The sequence below is a fragment of the Ascaphus truei genome, chromosome 5 (assembly GCF_040206685.1).
Source record: "Ascaphus truei isolate aAscTru1 chromosome 5, aAscTru1.hap1, whole genome shotgun sequence".
NCBI lineage: Eukaryota > Metazoa > Chordata > Amphibia > Anura > Ascaphidae > Ascaphus > Ascaphus truei.
Genome location: NC_134487.1, coordinates 295,700,715 through 295,719,432, shown reverse-complemented (window position 1 = coordinate 295,719,432; position 18,718 = coordinate 295,700,715). Strand labels below are relative to the sequence as shown.

The following is an 18,718-nucleotide window of genomic DNA, read 5'->3' as shown; positions in this document are numbered from 1 at the left end:
ATCTATGTTTTTGGTGCCTGAGGGACAGGGAGATAAAGTGACTTGCCCAAGGAGGTACCCGTCTTCTCAGTATATTATTAGGGGGGATAATGCCAATTATTGACTATGGAGACATAGTATATGGCACGGCTCCTCAAACCCACCTTAGCAAACTTGACACCCTCTACAATTCAATTTGTCGTTTTGTTCTCCAATGCAACTACAACACACATCACTGCGAAATGCTCAAAGAACTAGATTAGTCAACACTAGAGTCTAGGCGCAAAGTTCACCTTTCCTGTCTTGCCTTTAAATTCTTCATGGTAAAGCTACCCAGCTACCTGAACACGCTCCTCACCCCTACCACTTGCAGCACTTATCACATGAGATCAGACTCCAAAAGACTATTCATGGTCCCAAGACTCAACAAAGTATCCGGACGTTCCTCCTTCTCTTACCGTGCACCCCAAAACTGGAACAACCTACCAGAGACTCTCACATCCACCACCAGTTTAAGTTCTTTCAAATCTAAGGCTGTCTCACATTTTAATCTGGTCTGTAACTGTTTCATACGCCCATAATATATATTTTCTTTAACTGTGCATGCAATGTCTTGTATATAATGTATACCCTGCTCATTTATGTAACTGTACTTGTAACCATGTATTATTTGTTTTACTCTGTGCCCAGGACATACTTGAAAACGAGAGGTAACTCTCAATGTATTACTTCCTGGTAAAATATTTTATAAATAAATAATAAAACTCTATTGACGGGGAAAATAACGCACAAAGTTTAGGATTAGATGATAACGGTCTGTTACATAACACCACATATAATTAAATACTGTCTTGTCAACTCACAGAGATCCCTTGAAATCCTACATTGAATGTACTATTGCAATGACTTCATCTTTGAAAGGAAAGTGCAAGTCAAATATCTGTGATCCCATTGTTCCGCGCTGTGGAATATGTTGGCGCTATACATATAAATGATAATAACAAGCCCCCCCCCCGTCAGAACAGCTGACTTTAGCAGTCGGAATAATCCTGAGATCTGTGCCAGAGATGTTACACTCCGGTTAGTGTTCCCAATGCTCCCACAAACACACGTGGCTTTTTTTTCCGGTTCACTTGATTTCGAGAATATTACCTTCAGAGCTTGGACAGCATGGATACATGTTAAAATGTCAGAAACTCTCTTTGTAACCGAAGCCTAGGGGGAAAATGTCTGCAATTCTCTTTTCGAGCCATCGTAAAGTTTAGGGCGGGATTCTGCGTTCTGTTTTGTGTATTTAAAACCCTCAAAAATCCTGGTAGACACAATGTTTAAAGAAGGCTTAAACGGCAGGAACTGAAGAACGACCTTGGCTGCTGTGACCTATTTTCCTGGATTCCTGTGTGGGAAGCTTTTTTTTGTTTATCATGCAATATCTATGCAAAGTTAGCCACTGGGTTTTAAGTATGTGTATTTAAGTGTATTTAAGTAATGGGGAAAAACTGGAGCCGCAAATTCTGCCATGTTTTGAACTAAATTTGATCTGTGGCCAAATCGTCATAGCTGGATTTGCCAGTAGAAAATGCGTGTGAATGCGCCTAATACCGGGTTTGCCTTCTGCTTATGGTTCAGTATAACATCTGCCAGTGACTGTTTCTACATTAGTTTCAGCCCAATGTTTAAAAATTCAGCTCAAGTGCGGATGTTGAAACCATTCGCACAAATGTCAAAATGTTTGCGAGGGTGCAGACATCTGCATCTTCACATTCGCGGGAAAAGGGTTTAAAGTAAAGAAAGAAGAGGCGAATGTGCCATTTGGAGGATGAGCCACAAATGTCGGCGAATACTTGGCACAGCTCTAGTGGTCAGTGGCTAGAAAACGGTCAGGATTGCGCCATGATTAGGTACATGTAGGGGCCTTCATGTCCTCTCAAGTTAATCATATTAATAATAATTATAATAATAATTATTATTATTTGTTCTTTCTTTTTGTGTAGCGCTGCTAGTTTTCATCTTAAACGTGAAAGAAAAAAAACCAAACTACTGCTCAAAAAACACTAGAACTATAATATCAGGCATACACCAGGATGCAGGCATCTGCATTATGGGTTATGCCATGGCAACGTTAATTGCCATTGATTTGCATGACAGGTAATGCGGGATCAAAGTGACATTATTCCATATTTGAGGGTTGTGCATCACCCCCATATTTGCCAAAAAGATAAGTCTTGAATTTGTTATTGTCCCATATTTAATAAGCCGTCTTCTGCAACAAGGCACCTTCTGTCGCTGGTCGACATCTTACAGCCCATTGACTGGGAGTACGGGGAAGTGTCTTATGGCAGAAGACTGGTTAGTAAATATGGACCTAGACGCCCAGTTTCTGGTATGTAGGAACACTGGGACATAGTTACTAAGCGGTAAGGCACCTTCTGCCGTGGTAAGACACTTTGCAGCCCTGTCAGGCTGTAAAGGTGTCTCCGGCGCCAGGTGCTGTCTTATGGCAGAAGATTGCTTCATAAACATGGGATGTGCTTTTACTGAACGAATTGCTCAGTGGGGAACAACCTCCACATTTATAGTCCCAATACTTTAATAGGATTTACTCGGTTCAAATAACGATTTCAATGACTGAGCCTCCTCCAGAGGACCTCTAGTAGCAGCATTAGGTCTACGAAGACTTTGTATAAATTAACTGTAGTCTTGTGCTCCTGCACCTGTCTGTGTGTTATGTTAATTGAAATCGGCGAACAACTAAATGCAAATTTTTCACAATGCATTGGGGGGGGGGGGGGGAGGGGGAGAAGGTATGGGACTGGGGGGGGAGTCGAGACGGGGTATAGAGAGGTATGGGGATGGGGTGGAGGGGGTATACGGAGGTATGGGTACGGGGAGGAGGGGGTATAAGGAAGTATGGGGAGTAGGAGGTATACGGAGGTGTGGGTATGGGAAGGAGGGGGTATATGGAGGTATGGGCATGGGGAGGAGGGGGTATACGGAGGTATGGGCATGGGAAGGAGGGGGTATACGGAGGTATGGGTATGGGGAGGAGGGGGTATATGGAGGTATGGGGAGGAGGGGGTACACAGAGGTATGGGCATGGGGAGGAGGGGGTATACGGAGGTATGGGTATGGGGAGGAGGGGTATATGGAGGTATGGGTATGGGGAGGAGGGGGTATATGGAGGTATGGGAGGAGGAGGTATAAGGAGTTATGGGCATGGGGAGGAGGGGGTATACGGAGGTATTGGGAGGAGGGGGTATATAGAGGTATGGGAATGAGGAGGTATACGGAGGTATGGGCATGGGGAGGAGAGAGTATAAGGAGGTATGGGGAGGAGGGGGTATAATGAGGTATGGGCATGGGGAGGAGAGGGTATACGGAGGTATGGGTATGGGAAGGAGGGGTATACAGAGGTATGGGCATGGGGAGGAGGGGGTATATGGAGGTATGGAAACGAGGTGGTATATGGAGGTATGGGGAGGAGGGGGTATACGGAGGTATGGGGAGGAGGGGGTATATGCCTCTTACCAGCCTCTGACCCAAAGTCCAAAGAGGTACCTGTAAGCAGGGGTTCTTTACCTCAGTCCGGGTTTGAGTTGGTGTCCGTGGGGAGGCACCCTCTGGTGGGTTCCAGTGACCGCTATGTCCTGGAATAGAGGGTCTGGTTCCCTGGGATCCCTCTCTGTCAGCGTACAGCTACAGCAAGCCCATGAAGATTAAGCAGGAGGCTATTCTACCAGTCTTATGAGGCAGGTAGAGACTGGTTAATTGTCTGTAGCTGCAATTAACCAGCTTCCTGCTGGACTCAGACAAATACAGACTTTATACTGAAGCCCTTTTGGACAGAGGTTAAGGCCCTGTCACAGGGGGTATAAGCGGAATGGGATATTTGGCCAAATGACCGCCAGCGTTCCGGCCACAGACAGACCCTCCACTGCAGCTGATCTGCTGCTGCAACCACTGCCGCAAGGCCACGTCTAGGGTAAGTTTTAGTGTTAGGGTAGGAGGTTAACTGAAGGGTTTTTAGCGGTTAGAGTAAGGGGTTAGGTGAGGGGATTTAGTTACTTACCTTAGTGGCAAAGCGGCTGGCAGCGACAGGTCCCGGTGGTGAGGAGAACTACGGCAAAGCACCAGTGGTCATTTGTTTGCAGTAAAACATCCGCAACCAAATGTCTTAGATCGGGATATGAGGGTAATGGGCCTGGAGGGATGTATAAGAGGGTAATGGGCCTGGAGGGAGGTATAAGAGGGTAATGGGCCTGGAGGTGGGGTATAAAAGCGTAATGTGCCTGGAGGGGGGTATAAGAGGGTAATGGGCCTGGAGGTGGGGTATAAAAGCATAAAGTGCCCTGAGGGGGGTTTAAGAGGGTAATGGGCCTGGAGAGGGGTATAAAGGGGTTAATGGGCCTGATCGTGGGATATAAGAGGCGAATGTGCCTGGAGGGGAGGTATAAGAGGGTAATGGGTTTGGAGGTGGGGTATAAGGGGATACAGGCCTGTGAGGCAAAGATCATGGTGCACATAAGCGCTGTGTGGGTGGGCTTACCTGCAGCCCTTGGCCCACAAAAGAGGGTCCCGGCCTGAGGAATGTCAAGGCCCTGCAGGACCACAAAAGTAAGACTGCTGGGGGCTGTGAAGGGGAGGGCCCACGGATGGGCCTATTGGAGGCACGTGGAAGGGGTGTCCGGGCCTACAGAGGCGACGGCCACCCGAGCAGAGGCGGACCAAACAGGGAAAAGCCGCCCTGGTCAGGAGTTGGGAGGGAGTTATAATTATATTAACCTCATTTAATGTACGACGTCCTTGTACGGCACATTAGTGAAATAGATCTATTATGAGGCTATATTAAAGTAGCATGATTCCAATCCTTCCTGGCGGTGCCTGCAATGCACTGGTCTATGAAGTGGGAGAATCTAGTTCAATATCCAGTTCCAGCTCCAAAGCAGATAAAAGCAGCCCAAAAAAAAATCTGTTTTATTTAATTTATATGTATCTTATGAAAACGAAACAGGATTCAAGCATATCTCCTCCTTCTGTCTGTTTGACTAATGACAGCATCATAATTATTAAGTACTTGCTAAAGTGCCCGGCTTTGCACAGGTTTCAATAATCAAAATTACTAATGCCCATTTTGAGGTTTAAATTTTTTTAAAAACTTCAGTGTCAATAAGTATTACCTCTGTGACTTGTTTCTTTCCCCTCCTTCTCCCCATATCTCTCCCTTCCATCACTCTCCCCCTTATCCTCCATCCCCTACTCACTCTTCCCCCCTACTCCCCTTCTCTCTCAACCAATCTTTCACCCTACTCCCCTTCTCTCTCCCCCTCTTCCCCCCTACTTCCCTTCTCTCCCCCTCTGCCCCCTACTCCCCTCTGCCCCCCTTCTCTCTCCCCTTCTGCCCCCTACTCATCTTCTCTGTACCCCTCTGCCCCTACTCCCCTTCCCTCCCCCTTTGCCCCCTACTCCCTCTCTGCCCCCTTCTCTCTCCCCCCTCAGCCCCCTACTCCCCTTCTCTATCTACCTCTCATCACTTTCCTTTGATACCTTATGATGTCCCCAATTCTTTCTGACTCTAGTCACCCCCTACTCCCCTTCTCTCTCTCCCCCTCTTCCCCTTCTCTCTCTCCCCCTCTTCCCCCCGACTCCCCATCTCTCTCCCCCTCTTATCACTTTCCTTTAATACCTTATGATATCCCCAATTCTTTCCGCCTCTCTCCCCTTCTCCAGCATTCTTGCTTTCTCCTCCCGTGTCACCTGACTTCCTCTCTTTGTTCGTCTGCTTTCTGTGTAAACTTTATAGCTATCTGGCGCTCCTTACATGCCACTAGACTATGGGCCTCATGCAGTAAGCCCCGATAAGGCTTTTTCGCCGTTTTTTGCCCTCCTGATTCAGTAAGCCCCGATAAGTGGGAATTATCGGCAACTTTTCTTCCGAAAAAAAAAATTTCGCCACCCGGCTGCCGATAAGCCACTTATCGGGACTTTTTTTTCCCGCCTGAATTCAGTAAGCCCCGATCAGCTTTTTGGTGCTGATCGGCAGGCCAGATTGGAGATTTTATGGCCAATCTAGCCCGCCAACTAAAGTTGGCAACTTGCTGAAGGAGAAGCATCGGCAAGGGCGACACTTAGGAAAAATCAGCCCTTTTTCCTGCCTGTGATTGATGCCGGGGGTCTCCGGAGCTGATACCCGCACCGGAGCCCCCCGGCATGCATCCGAGGCAGGAAAAAGGCATTTAAAAGCCACTTCATTACCTTAGCGGCTAACCGCTAAGGCAATGAAGGGGTTAACCCACCGTGCCAGCATTATTGTGGGTAGCGGGGATGGGTAAGGGGGGTATTTGGCCCTGGGTGTGAGTTTAGGACATGCGGGGGGGATGCGGGGGCACTTAACCCCTTCACGACCGTAGCGGTTAATACCGCTACGGTCCTGAAGGGGTTAAGGCCTCCCGCTACCCACCCGCAAGCCCTAAACAACCACCGTTGGGGCTAATGCCCCCTTCACACACCCCCACTACCCACAATAATTAAAAAAAAACACCCCAGCCCCACAATAACGAATTAAATAAATAATTAAATAATTATATATATATATATATATATATATATATATATATATATATATATACCCAACAACACCTATACCCCCCTAACATACAGTATAGTAATGGGCAGAATGACTATTATCCACAAATGGATAATAGTGCAGTTGTCCATTTACAATACATACACAACAATAAAGACTTTAAATACATATAGCACTCACCCATGTCCCACTGCCACGATGAAGGCCATCCTCATCTTCATCCTGCCCATGCCCCATCCGCTTCTGCAAAACAAACACAAGAATTACAACATCCAAATTAATGTCCCCTAACCCCTTAATCACCATAGCGGTTATTAACCGCTACAGTTATTAAGGGGTTAAGCCACCATCACCCACATACCCTCCCCCACAAAGCCCCCCAACCACCCTCACCCAATACCCACAGGGGAGTCCTACCAAATACCCTTGGGCCTAATACCCCCTCCCCCAGCACATACAGTACAATAATGTGCCAAATAACTATTATCCACATAGGGATAATACATTATTTGGCCATTATTAAACACATTCAATAACGTTAAAATGTAAAGAAACTTGTACTAACCTCATCAATAAGAAGTCTCCGTCGCCAGCATCATCCTTGGGGTCCGTTGCCAACATTAGAAATAGCCACAACATTTCAATATCATTAACATAACACTGAACCCCTTAATCACCTTATCGGGTACTAACCTGAAAGGTAATTAAGGGGTGAAGCCATCCTGCAATGCCTACAACAGTTATGCATAACATCCTCAGTGAAATAAAAACCAATTGCCTAACCAAATTCCATTTAATCATTCAATCTGTAGGCTCACATGCCTCATAAAACATTGCATTTACAGTGTATACATGTAGCATAACATGTAAACTGCATGTACACGCTGCAAATCAATGTTAACAATACAATAATGCCACTCAAATCGCCATACATCACAAGAAGTATATTATTTAATACAATAAACTCACCATCAATGAATTACCACACATCAATTACATCCCTAAACAATTAAAATACCATCCATACCAATTACACAATGAACTAAAGCTATCCTAACAGAGAACAACTTCAAAACATAGTCAAAAGTACACCAACAATTACAATATAATAAAGCAAGGCTTTCCATATCCTACTGTACGGCCTGGAAGCCCAAAACTTACATCTGTCTAAAAATAAAATACATTTAGCACACATCAATGCATAGCCACAATGATTAACAATACAGAATTAGAAGCTTTAACAACACTATCATTTCTTACCCTGTATATATATCTGTACACATACATACAGACATACATACAGTGGGAAGAAATGATATGCATTGTAAAAAATGAAAACATGAAAAAGCAACACAAAAAACAGTTACATTAAGTACATTTCTTTATTTAACTTACCATTACTTGCCCCCACCGACTCCCGTTGATCAGCTTACTCACGAACCAATCCACGACACCATCCACGACACCATCCAGGAACAAATCCACGACACAATCCAGGAACAAATCCACGAACCAAACCAGGAACCAATCCAAGAACAAGTGCAGGAACCAATCCAGGAAGCAAGCCACGAAGAAATCCAAGAAACAATCCACGACACGATCCAGGAACAGGAACCCATAAAAGAAAAAAAAACATAACAAATTAAACATTAAAATAATAAAACATGACAATCAAGGGTTGTACTAGTTTTATTCTTAGTGAATCTGTATTACAATACCTTGTTCCGGGGTCTTCTTGACGTCCGGTGCCACGCCCTGGTCTTCAATCTTCAGGAGGAGGTCCGTCCTCCTCGGCATCTGCCTTCAAAATGAGACGACATAGGCTTTTATAGGCCTATGACGTCACATTTGTCGTCATATGGTTCCCACGGCCCTGATTGGGCCGTGAAAACCATGTGTTTTGGCCGATGTAAAAAAATTGATGACGTCACTTAAAGGCAATGCCAGCACAGCCAATCAGAATGGCTTTGCTGCTATTGCCTTTAAGAAAACGTCATGAAATGACACATGGCCGGACTCACATGGTACTTGAACCAATCAGAGTAGGGATGGAGTTCCCACGCTCTGATTGGCTGGCTTACCATGTGAGTCCGGCCATGTGTCATTTCATGACGTTTTCTTAAAGGCAATAGCAGCAAAGCCATTCTGATTGGCTGTGCTGGCATTGCCTTTAAGTGACGTCATCAATTTTTTTACATCGGCCAAAACACATGGTTTTCACGGCCCAATCAGGGCCGTGGGAACCATATGACGACAAATGTGACGTCATAGGCCTATAAAAGCCTATGTCGTCTCATTTTGAAGGCAGATGCCGAGGAGGACGGACCTCCTCCTGAAGATTGAAGACCAGGGCGTGGCACCGGACGTCAAGAAGACCCCGGAACAAGGTATTGTAATACAAATTCACTAAGAATAAAACTAGTACAACCCTTGATTGTCATGTTTTATTATTTTAATGTTTAATTTGTTATGTTTTTTTTTCTTTTATGGGTTCCTGTTCCTGGATCGTGTCGTGGATTGTTTCTTGGATTTCTTCGTGGCTTGCTTCCTGGATTGGTTCCTGCACTTGTTCTTGGATTGGTTCCTGGTTTGGTTCGTGGATTTGTTCCTGGATTGTGTCGTGGATTTGTTCCTGGATGGTGTCGTGGATGGTGTCGTGGATTGGTTCGTGAGTAAGCTGATCAACGGGAGTCGGTGGGGGCAAGTAATGGTAAGTTAAATAAAGAAATGTACTTAATGTAACTGTTTTTTGTGTTGCTTTTTCATGTTTTCATTTTTTACAATGCATATCATTTCTTCCCACTGTATGTATGTCTGTATGTATGTGTACAGATATATATACAGGGTAAGAAATGATAGTGTTGTTAAAGCTTCTAATTCTGTATTGTTAATCATTGTGGCTATGCATTGATGTGTGCTAAATGTATTTTATTTTTAGACAGATGTAAGTTTTGGGCTTCCAGGCCGTACAGTAGGATATGGAAAGCCTTGCTTTATTATATTGTAATTGTTGGTGTACTTTTGACTATGTTTTGAAGTTGTTCTCTGTTAGGATAGCTTTAGTTCATTGTGTAATTGGTATGGATGGTATTTTAATTGTTTAGGGATGTAATTGATGTGTGGTAATTCATTGATGGTGAGTTTATTGTATTAAATAATATACTTCTTGTGATGTATGGCGATTTGAGTGGCATTATTGTATTGTTAACATTGATTTGCAGCGTGTACATGCAGTTTACATGTTATGCTACATGTATACACTGTAAATGCAATGTTTTATGAGGCATGTGAGCCTACAGATTGAATGATTAAATGGAATTTGGTTAGGCAATTGGTTTTTATTCTGCCCATTACTATACTGTATGTTGTGTATTGATGCTATGTTTATTGGGGGCATTTGTCCCCAATAAACATGCTACTGTGCGTTAACCCCTTCATTGCCTTAGCGGCTATCCGCTATGGTAATGAAGCAGCATTAATGTATTTTACTAATATTGTGCGGAAGCAGGAGGCCCCCTGAGCTGAAGCGCATTTATTTGTGGCTCAGAGACCCCCTGCCTCCCGAGTTACAGGCCCCGGTTTGGGCCATCGGTTACAGTGTGGACGCCATGTTTATTGCGGGGACGCTATAAACATGGCGGCGACACTGCCACCCGATAACACATACCGGGGCCTGTAACTCGGGAAGCAGGGGGTCCCTGCTCCACAAAGCAATGCGGTTCAGCTCAGGGGACCCCCTGCTCACTGTACAGTATAATTAAAAAGACATTCATGCTGCTTCATTACCGTTGCACATAGCCGCCAAGGTAAGGAACGAGTCTTTATTGATGTGTGTGTGTTTTATTTATACTGTACATGTGCAGAGGGTCTCCGGAGCAGAACAGCGTTGGTTTGAGGTCCGGGGACCCCCTGCCCCCCGAGATACAGGCCCCTTTATGGGGTGCCGGTATCCCTCTGGTTTGTTTACAGGTCGCGGTCACGTGATCGGGACCTTTAAACGCCGAGGGATACCGGCACCTCATAAAGGGGCCTGTATCTCGGGGGGCAGGGGGTCCCCGGACCTCAAACCAACGCGGTTCAGCTCCGAAGACCCCCTGCACATGTACACTATGAATAAAAGTTGTTTTTAAATACTTTTTTTGGTGCCGAAGTTTGCACTGAGAGAGCGGCTTGTCTCTCTCAGCTGCAAACATCTATCGGCACCAAAGGCTTATCGGGAGCCTTATCGGGAGCCAGGCTGTATCGCCACAGCTCATCGGCAGCTTTGCTTTCGCAGTGCTTCAGCAGGGATCGGAAGGATTCGGCCCTTACTGAATACTGCGAGGGCAAATCGCCCAAAAAAAACATTTTCGCAATTCGTGCCGAAAATTTTGTATCGGGGCTTACTGCATGAGGCCCTATGCCCTCATTCAGAAAGCGTTCATAAGCCACTTATCAAGCACTTATCACCCAAAATGCCTACTGCTATTCAGTAAGCGGTGATAAGTGGGTGATAAAAGGCTGAATCGCTCAAAAAAAATTGGCCATAAAAAATATCACAGAGGCAGTGGTGATAAGCCACTTATCGCCACTTTTCGGCATGTTCATAAACTCGTGCAATTCTAGTAGCAGTGATTTGGCTATGAACACCTATCACCGCTCTAGAATGGTGATTTTATCACAAAATTCTCACGCCAGAAAAAGTTGGCTTAAAGGTGTTGGAAACCTGCAGAGAAGCGGCGAGATGGGACTTAGAAAATAAATGCATTTTTCCTGCATACGATTGATGCCAGGAATCTCTGGAGCTGATATCCATTAATATTAGCACCAGAGACCCCTGGCAGGAATCCTATGCAATAAAAATGCATTTACAGTAAACTTCATTACAATAGCGGAAAGCCTCAGGGACCCCCTACTTCCCGAGATACAGGCCCCGTTATGGGGGGCCAGTATCTCCTATGCATTTAAATGTCCGCGTCACGTGACCATGGGAATAAAATGCATAGGAGATACCGGCACCCCCTAACGGGGCCTGTATCTCGGGAAGTAGGGGGTCCCTGAGGCTGAAACCAATGCGGTTAGGCTCAGGAGACCCCCTGCTCATCTAAACTATTAACAAAATTAAAATTTATACACATAAATTTCGGGTGATATTTGCATAGGTAGAGACGGCTCTCAGAGCAGCTCTCTCTGCAGCAGATTCAACTCGCCGGGTAAGGCCTTTTCAGAGGGTCGGTCATCAGATCACCGGCATATCACCCGATTTGTGAATTTTGCTATGACAGGTAATGAAGGCTTTCTGAATACCGTGATAGCAAGGCTCATAAAAAGGGTGATTTAAATGGTCCGGTGATTTTTTTTTATGAACTTCTCTGAATGAGGCACTATGTGCATTATGATGTCACATGAAACAGGTACAACACCAACTGGCTGACTTGCTTGTCAGAGAAATGTTAATAACTTCATAGAATTAACGTGTTTCAATAAAAATAAAAACGGACTCCGAGGTGCAAACTCCTGGGGTCCCCTTGGTATGCCTGCACAGTTTCAGGTGTTTAAGTTTCACAGTCTTGGAGTTATGTTCCTGTTAGACAGACATTCAGTCCAGCTCGGCCCTAGAATATGAGCGTGCCAGGGCCTATGCCATAGCAGGGACATCATTAGTAATGGCGAAACATCACGGTCTTTAGTTCATGTTCACCCTAGGCAGGACTGTCCCTTTAAACAAGTCCTTCTATGCCACTGCTGTAAAAAATTGTAAGCTCTTTGGGGCCAGGGATTAGGTTTTACTCTTCTCTGCACTGTCCCAGCAAACACATCAGCAGCAACTCAATGAGTTTAGTTTCACATACAAACTACCCCCACTGAAGTTTTAATGTGTTTAACACACTGGGATACTTCTTACTTCCTATTCTGCATCGTATACCATTCTCATTTATGATTCTTCTCTTGCTTTTGCATTTCTGTGAAACAAACGCATAAAATATGTTGCCTATTCCCTCAGCAGAGCCATTAAATATCCTGTTTCGCTCAGTTTGCACAGTATGGGGTTACACTCTCTGAAAGTGGGGGGTGGGGGAGGGTGGGCGCATTACAGAATAGTTCTTAGATTGCATAAAACCTCCGCATTCCAACAGCAAACGTTAACCCCTTGACTGCCAGAGAGAAAGCAAAGGGCCGTGAAAACCTCCAACAAACACACACACACACACACACACATATATATATATAGCAAAATTATATCAAGTGCGCAGAGAAACGTGGGTTAATAGTATTGAATCTATTATGCTGCCACAATGTTTTTTTTTTTTTTTTTTTTTTAAATATTTTTCCTTTATTGGTGTCTTTTGATGCACTGACAGGTATCACAATCACAACATGGCAGAACAGTTTGTCACAAAACAAAATACGGGCACATAACAGGGAGGTATTCGGAGACACACAATAAACCTTTTTTCCTTTTACAGTGGTGAAAAGAGAGGGGATGACGAGGGGCGGGTGGATAGTTGGGAAAGACATGGGGAAAAAGCGGGGGGGGGTGAGGGGAGGGGGGATTGTGGCGGGGATGTTTTTAACAATGTTTGATTTTAACATTAAAAAAAAAACAAAGTATGTATGATAAATGTAACATTCAGCGCAAAATAGAATAGACTGAGAATATATAATCCTGGTGAGGGAGGGACTGAAATGTAGAAATGATGGGAAGTGCAAAGTCCTGATTAAAATCCTGGAAGTTATAGAAATGTCCAATGATCTATAGCATCAAAACGTATGGCAATTGAAAAGTTATTATTCACTTTTGTATTAGTGAATGATAAGGGTGTGTAGGACAAGTTCTCTTCTGAGTGTGCAGGTTAAGTCCTAGCGTCTCAGAGTTGCAGCCTCTGTAACCCCACAGAACAGGTACCTTTGGTCGTCAGTCACACTACTCACAGCTAATGGTAGTTATGTGCCTCTCTGTTGGGGAAACTTGTGTCCTTTACCTCCAAACGCACCGTGCCTCTGGACTCCGCTTTTGGTCCTCAGATGGTTTTTGGGGCTTTGGGTGGTCAGACAGGCATACACATTCCTTCCGTGTTGCTCTGTCTTGGCGACTCCGCGTCACTGCCTCCCCGTTACGTCAGCAGTCGCCTCCCACCATGTACCGTCTCTCGGTGCTGCTCCGTTTCGGCATCCCCGCACCACCACCTCTCCGTTAGGTTAGTGTAAGAGATGTGTGCAGAGGTACGCAACGGAGACCGTTTTTAAGGTGAAATGAATATAAGGCTTTATTGCCTGTTCCTTTAAACAATGCCGCAAACAAAAATATACATAAAACAATAAACACCTATCCCTGTGTAAGGGCTAACTTACTTTCCCAGTCCCTCTCTGCAAGGCTGGGGGGGGAAACCCCTTACCCACTTATCACCCCAAAGTCTCAGCAGTACCTTAACGCAGGTGGCCCTTCAGGTCAGTGGTGTCCGGGTAGTTGTCTGCTTGCAGGTCCAGGCATAGAGGTCTGTCCCCCTTCTTTCCTGCTCTCATAACACAGCCCTCCTTTTCCTTATGGCAGCACCATTGTGAGCTAAGGAATCTCTTTCCTGTGTCTCATATGACACTCTTACCGAGCTCTCCTTAGTCCAGGTGGAGACTAGTTAATTGCGTGGCTGCAATTAACTATTTTTCAGCTGCATTCTCAGAGCTCTGAGGCTGCTTTATTTAAACAGGGGTGAGCCCTGTTACAGTAGCAGTCGCCTCCCACGTGTACAACCTCTCGGCGCTGCTCCGTCTCGGTGTCTCCGCACCACCACCACCTCTGCGCTGAGGCCACCGTCACCTCCTACAGCGGATCATGTTCCTGCGCCCCTCCGACTCCCAGCTGGAGTGACGTCACCTGGCTACAAGGAATCCTCTATCGGACCATAGGCAAATGATGTGCAGGGCGGGATCAGCAAGTAATACCGCTACACACTTTTTTCAAATAACCTTTTATGTATAGAGCAACATATAGATAGGCTCTCAAAACCCTACGCGTTTCGTCCTGTGGACTTCACCCGGGGTATGATGAAAACACACTTTATTACTCAATCCAAATATGAACTAGTTGGATTTTTCTCTAAAACCAGCAGGGGAAACCCTGTAAGTCTTGAAATGAGACATACACAATCTCGGCAAAGCGCAAAACCTTTGCTAACTGTTTTACATTAAATGATACACGAACTATCGCTCCAAGACATTCAATGTTAGAAATGCAAGTTCTGCCGCAATGAAACATGTTTGGGTCAGTGATCTAGTTAGTAAGGACGACATGTGATATTTAAGAGCAGGCACATGTTATAGAAAGCAATATGAGGCACTCTGCGGGTCATACACCCTTTTGCCTCGTATGGTAAGGATTATTCAAGTGAATCGTTTGTGTTTTTTCCCTCAAGAATAAAAACATGCCCTAATATAGATCCGGGGCGGCCAACTCCAGTCCTCAAAGGCAACCAACAGGTCAGGTTTTCAGGATATCCCAGCTTCAGCACAGGTGGCTCAATCAGAGGCTCAGTCAGAGACTGAGCCTCTGATTGAGCCACCTGTGCTGAAGCAGGGACTGAGCCACCTGTGCTGAAGCAGGGACTGAGCCACCTGTGCTGAAGCAGGGACTGATTGAGCCACCTGTGCTGAAGCAGAGACTGATTGAGCCACCTGTGCTGAAGCAGGTACTGATTGAGCCACCTGTGCTGAAGCAGGGACTGCCTTCAAACCTGACATGCTGGTGGCCTCTGAGGATAGGAGTTGACCACCCCTGCCCGAGATAATTCTTCAGAATCTCCCGAGACTTCTTTCCCAGTTTAATTATTGCAGATCAATTAGGTTTCCTCCCTTGAAGATTATATTAGACAAGTTCTTGCCCGTAATCCATTATTCACCCAAAAAAACATTAACGTCCTGTTCATCTTCCCAGACAATGTCATGTAACATATGAATATTATAGAATGCCTCGTTTCTCATGCTCTGTACAGCGTATGAGAATAAAAAAGATGAACGTGTTTGTTCTTTATATGAGCCATTTTTAAAAAGTATTTTGTTCTGGAACATATCTGAAAAGAATTTGTCATATATACAGTATAACTCAGATATGTATTATTTGACATAAAACTGAAGCTGAATGATCATTTTTGTTAGGACATTTTAACTGCTCTACCAGAATTGGTAAATGTCATCAATTATTTCATTAATAATAATAATAATAATAATAATAATAATAATAATAACATGTTCTTGTGTAGTGCTGCTACTTTTACGTAGCGCTTTAAAGACATTTTGCAGACACAGTCCCTGCCCTGTTGAGCTTACAATCTATGTTTTTGGTGCCTGAGGCACAGGGAGATAAAGTGACTTGCCCAAGGTCACAAGGAGCCGACACCGGGAATTTAACCAGGTTCCCCTGCTGAGCCACTCCTCTAATCGAATTAGATAAATGAATTTATTGCTGGAAACCTTACTTTGAATATACTGCTAACAATAATAATACCGTATATACTTTTAGTATAATTGCGTTATACATAGAGCACCAGGGTTGCCAGGCCAAAAATACTGGACACAATGGTGTAAGGAGAGGGGTCTGGGGACGGAGCGCCCTCCCAGCATTTTGTACAAAATAGAATATGAAATGGTGAAAACTTGGAGTGAATGTTAGAAAAATTATGTAACGGTCAGATCATTTATAAATAATATACCGTACATGCGAGCAATACTGATCTTAATGCTCCTCTCCCACAAATTCCAAGATTGTTGCACCCCTCCTCATCCTCAACCCCCCTCCCCTCATCCTCTCACCCCCTGCCTGTCCTGCCAATCATTCTCACCCCGCCTGTCATCCTCACCCCTCCCTCCCTGTCATTCTCACCCCCGCAGGACAGCCACAGAAAACACACACACACAACAGGACAGACCAAATACGCACACACATCCTCTCTCTGCTCCATGATGTTTCCTCCTCTCCTTGGCCCCACTCCCAGGCTCCTGCCACCTTCTCATGATTGGCTACTGCTGCGTAATGCAGCCAATCAGGATGCAGGAAGCTGGCTACTGCTGCGTAATGCAGCCAATCAGGATGCAGGAAGCTGCCCAGCCCCCAAGCAACAGCCCTGCTTTCTCCTTGCTTAGGTCAGGACACTATGTCCAGAGAGGTATCAGACACATACATGTCCAGTTTAACCTCTCATTTTTTACTGGATAGAGTCTCCAAATACATGACATTCCTGGTTCAATACTGGACACCTGGCTACCCTATATAGCACGGTATTACCATGTAATGTTTATTTTTCCTCATGTTACTAAAAACACTTCATTACTTAAACTGTTTCATAAAATATTGAATTAAAAAACACGCAGTTCCACTTAAATACATGGCACTTTGCCTAACATTTTTTTTTAATGTTTCATCATTTGTTTTAGTATTTAGGCCTAAATTCGAATTCTAAATAAAGTCGTTAGTAATGCAATCATCCGCTTTGGACAACACTGAATTAGTAATAGGTAAGTTAATGGCTTACGTCATAAAGCAGCAATACGGGTTAACTTAAAAAAAATAAAATTATATATATATATTTTTTTTTTAAATGACAGGTTTGAAGCATGGTTAATTTCAGCTCCGGGGACCCCCTGATTCCAGAGACACTTACCTCTGTAGGGGGTGCCAGTATCTATGCAAAGTTTAAACATCCAGGTCACGCGGACCACACCGGATGACAGTACAGCTTCCTATTGCTCCGCGGGACATTTATCCGCCCCCATCGCCCTTCCTCTCTCCTAATAAAGCCAGTTTGGGGAGGAAGGGAGATAGGTCAATGGGTATTTGACTAAAAATAGACTATCTCCCAAAACACTACTATACAGTAACACTGTATTTTATTGAGTCATTTTGTTTCTTGGGTGAACATTTTTTTATTTTGATGCTTCGCCCGAGTTTGTGCTTGGTCAACTGTTACAAATATTTGTTTTTCACATCCACCTATAATGTGTGAATCCTGTAACACCTCCTATTGCTACTCCCCAAAGGGCAAACGGACGCACATGCAAAACTGGAGCAAAATCAAATACCTTGATATCATGATGCAAAGATCACCCAAAAGCGTCTTTTGACATCAACCCAAAGGAATAATGTAATAAGATATACTGTAGGCCATCTTACCAGGCAGTTGTAGTCTGAAAGGACATCAGTGTTGGACTAACAGTATCTCCTTTTAAAGTGTGTACAGCCAGTGAAGTCTGAGGCTGAGTCTGTGCTTGGCAGGGATCCTGTGCAGGTTTATCCCATTGCCTCTGTCCTTGCCTCATCCATTTCCCTTGGATCCCCCATCTAGCAAGGTACAACTTGCAAATCTCATAGTTCATTGCCGAATAATACATCAGATCCAGCACCAACAAGATCACCACGAAAAATCCATAGATCCAGACACCCACCAGCGCACTGTAGTTGCTGAAAAAAAGAAAAAAAGAAACATTCAGAAAGTATCATGATGTCAAAATACAATAAATCGCTGGCAGGTGTTTCTTCATTATACAGTAACTGCACGAGAAAGTAGTGTAATGGTTTAAGGCAGGGTGGCCACCTCCAGTCCTCAAAGGCCACCAACAGGCCAGGGTTTAAGGATATCCCTGCTTCAGCATAGGTGGCTCAATCTGTGGCTCAGTCGAAGACTGCACCACCTGTGCTGAAGCAGGGATATCCTGAAAACCTGACCGGTTGGTGGCCCTTGAGGACTGGAGTTGGCCACGCCTGGTTTAAGACGAAGTCTTAAAAAACAGACACATTCTTAAATTGCAATAAATGGAAAATCCTCAGTTATATCACGTTCTCTATTGGCTTTAAATTAAGTTTAACCTCAAAAAGTTCAGTAACACATATTGCCATACATACATAAATACATATATATATATATATATATATATATATATATATATATATATATATATATATATACTGTATATAAATATATATATAAATACACACACATACAACACATGCTACTTTAAAAAAAAATGCTAGCTACAGTAGGAGTGGCAGTCATTCAGGTTTTATAGGAAGGCAAATAGTAACAAGGAGGGAGAAGGCGTATGTGGTATGATACCTTTTATTGGACTGATTGGTATAGTAGTTGATATGTTATAAGTGTAGCCATGTGTAAAATTGGTGTACAGATCTCT

At 44.3% G+C, this 18,718-nt stretch overlaps 1 protein-coding gene across 3 annotated transcripts in view; it reads right to left on the bottom strand.

The window, feature by feature from the left end:
* SHISAL1 (shisa like 1) overlaps positions 1-18,718 on the bottom strand; it is a 147,956-nt gene that overhangs the window by 6,975 nt on the left and 122,263 nt on the right. For 2 of the 3 annotated variants that reach the window (XM_075602766.1, XM_075602767.1), the window contains exon 4: positions 17,699-17,990. In XM_075602766.1, the coding sequence (XP_075458881.1) occupies positions 17,699-17,990 (292 nt within the window). Of the gene's footprint in view, positions 1-17,698; positions 17,991-18,718 lie in introns of those variants that run through there. The other variant, XM_075602768.1, reaches the window with a different exon arrangement.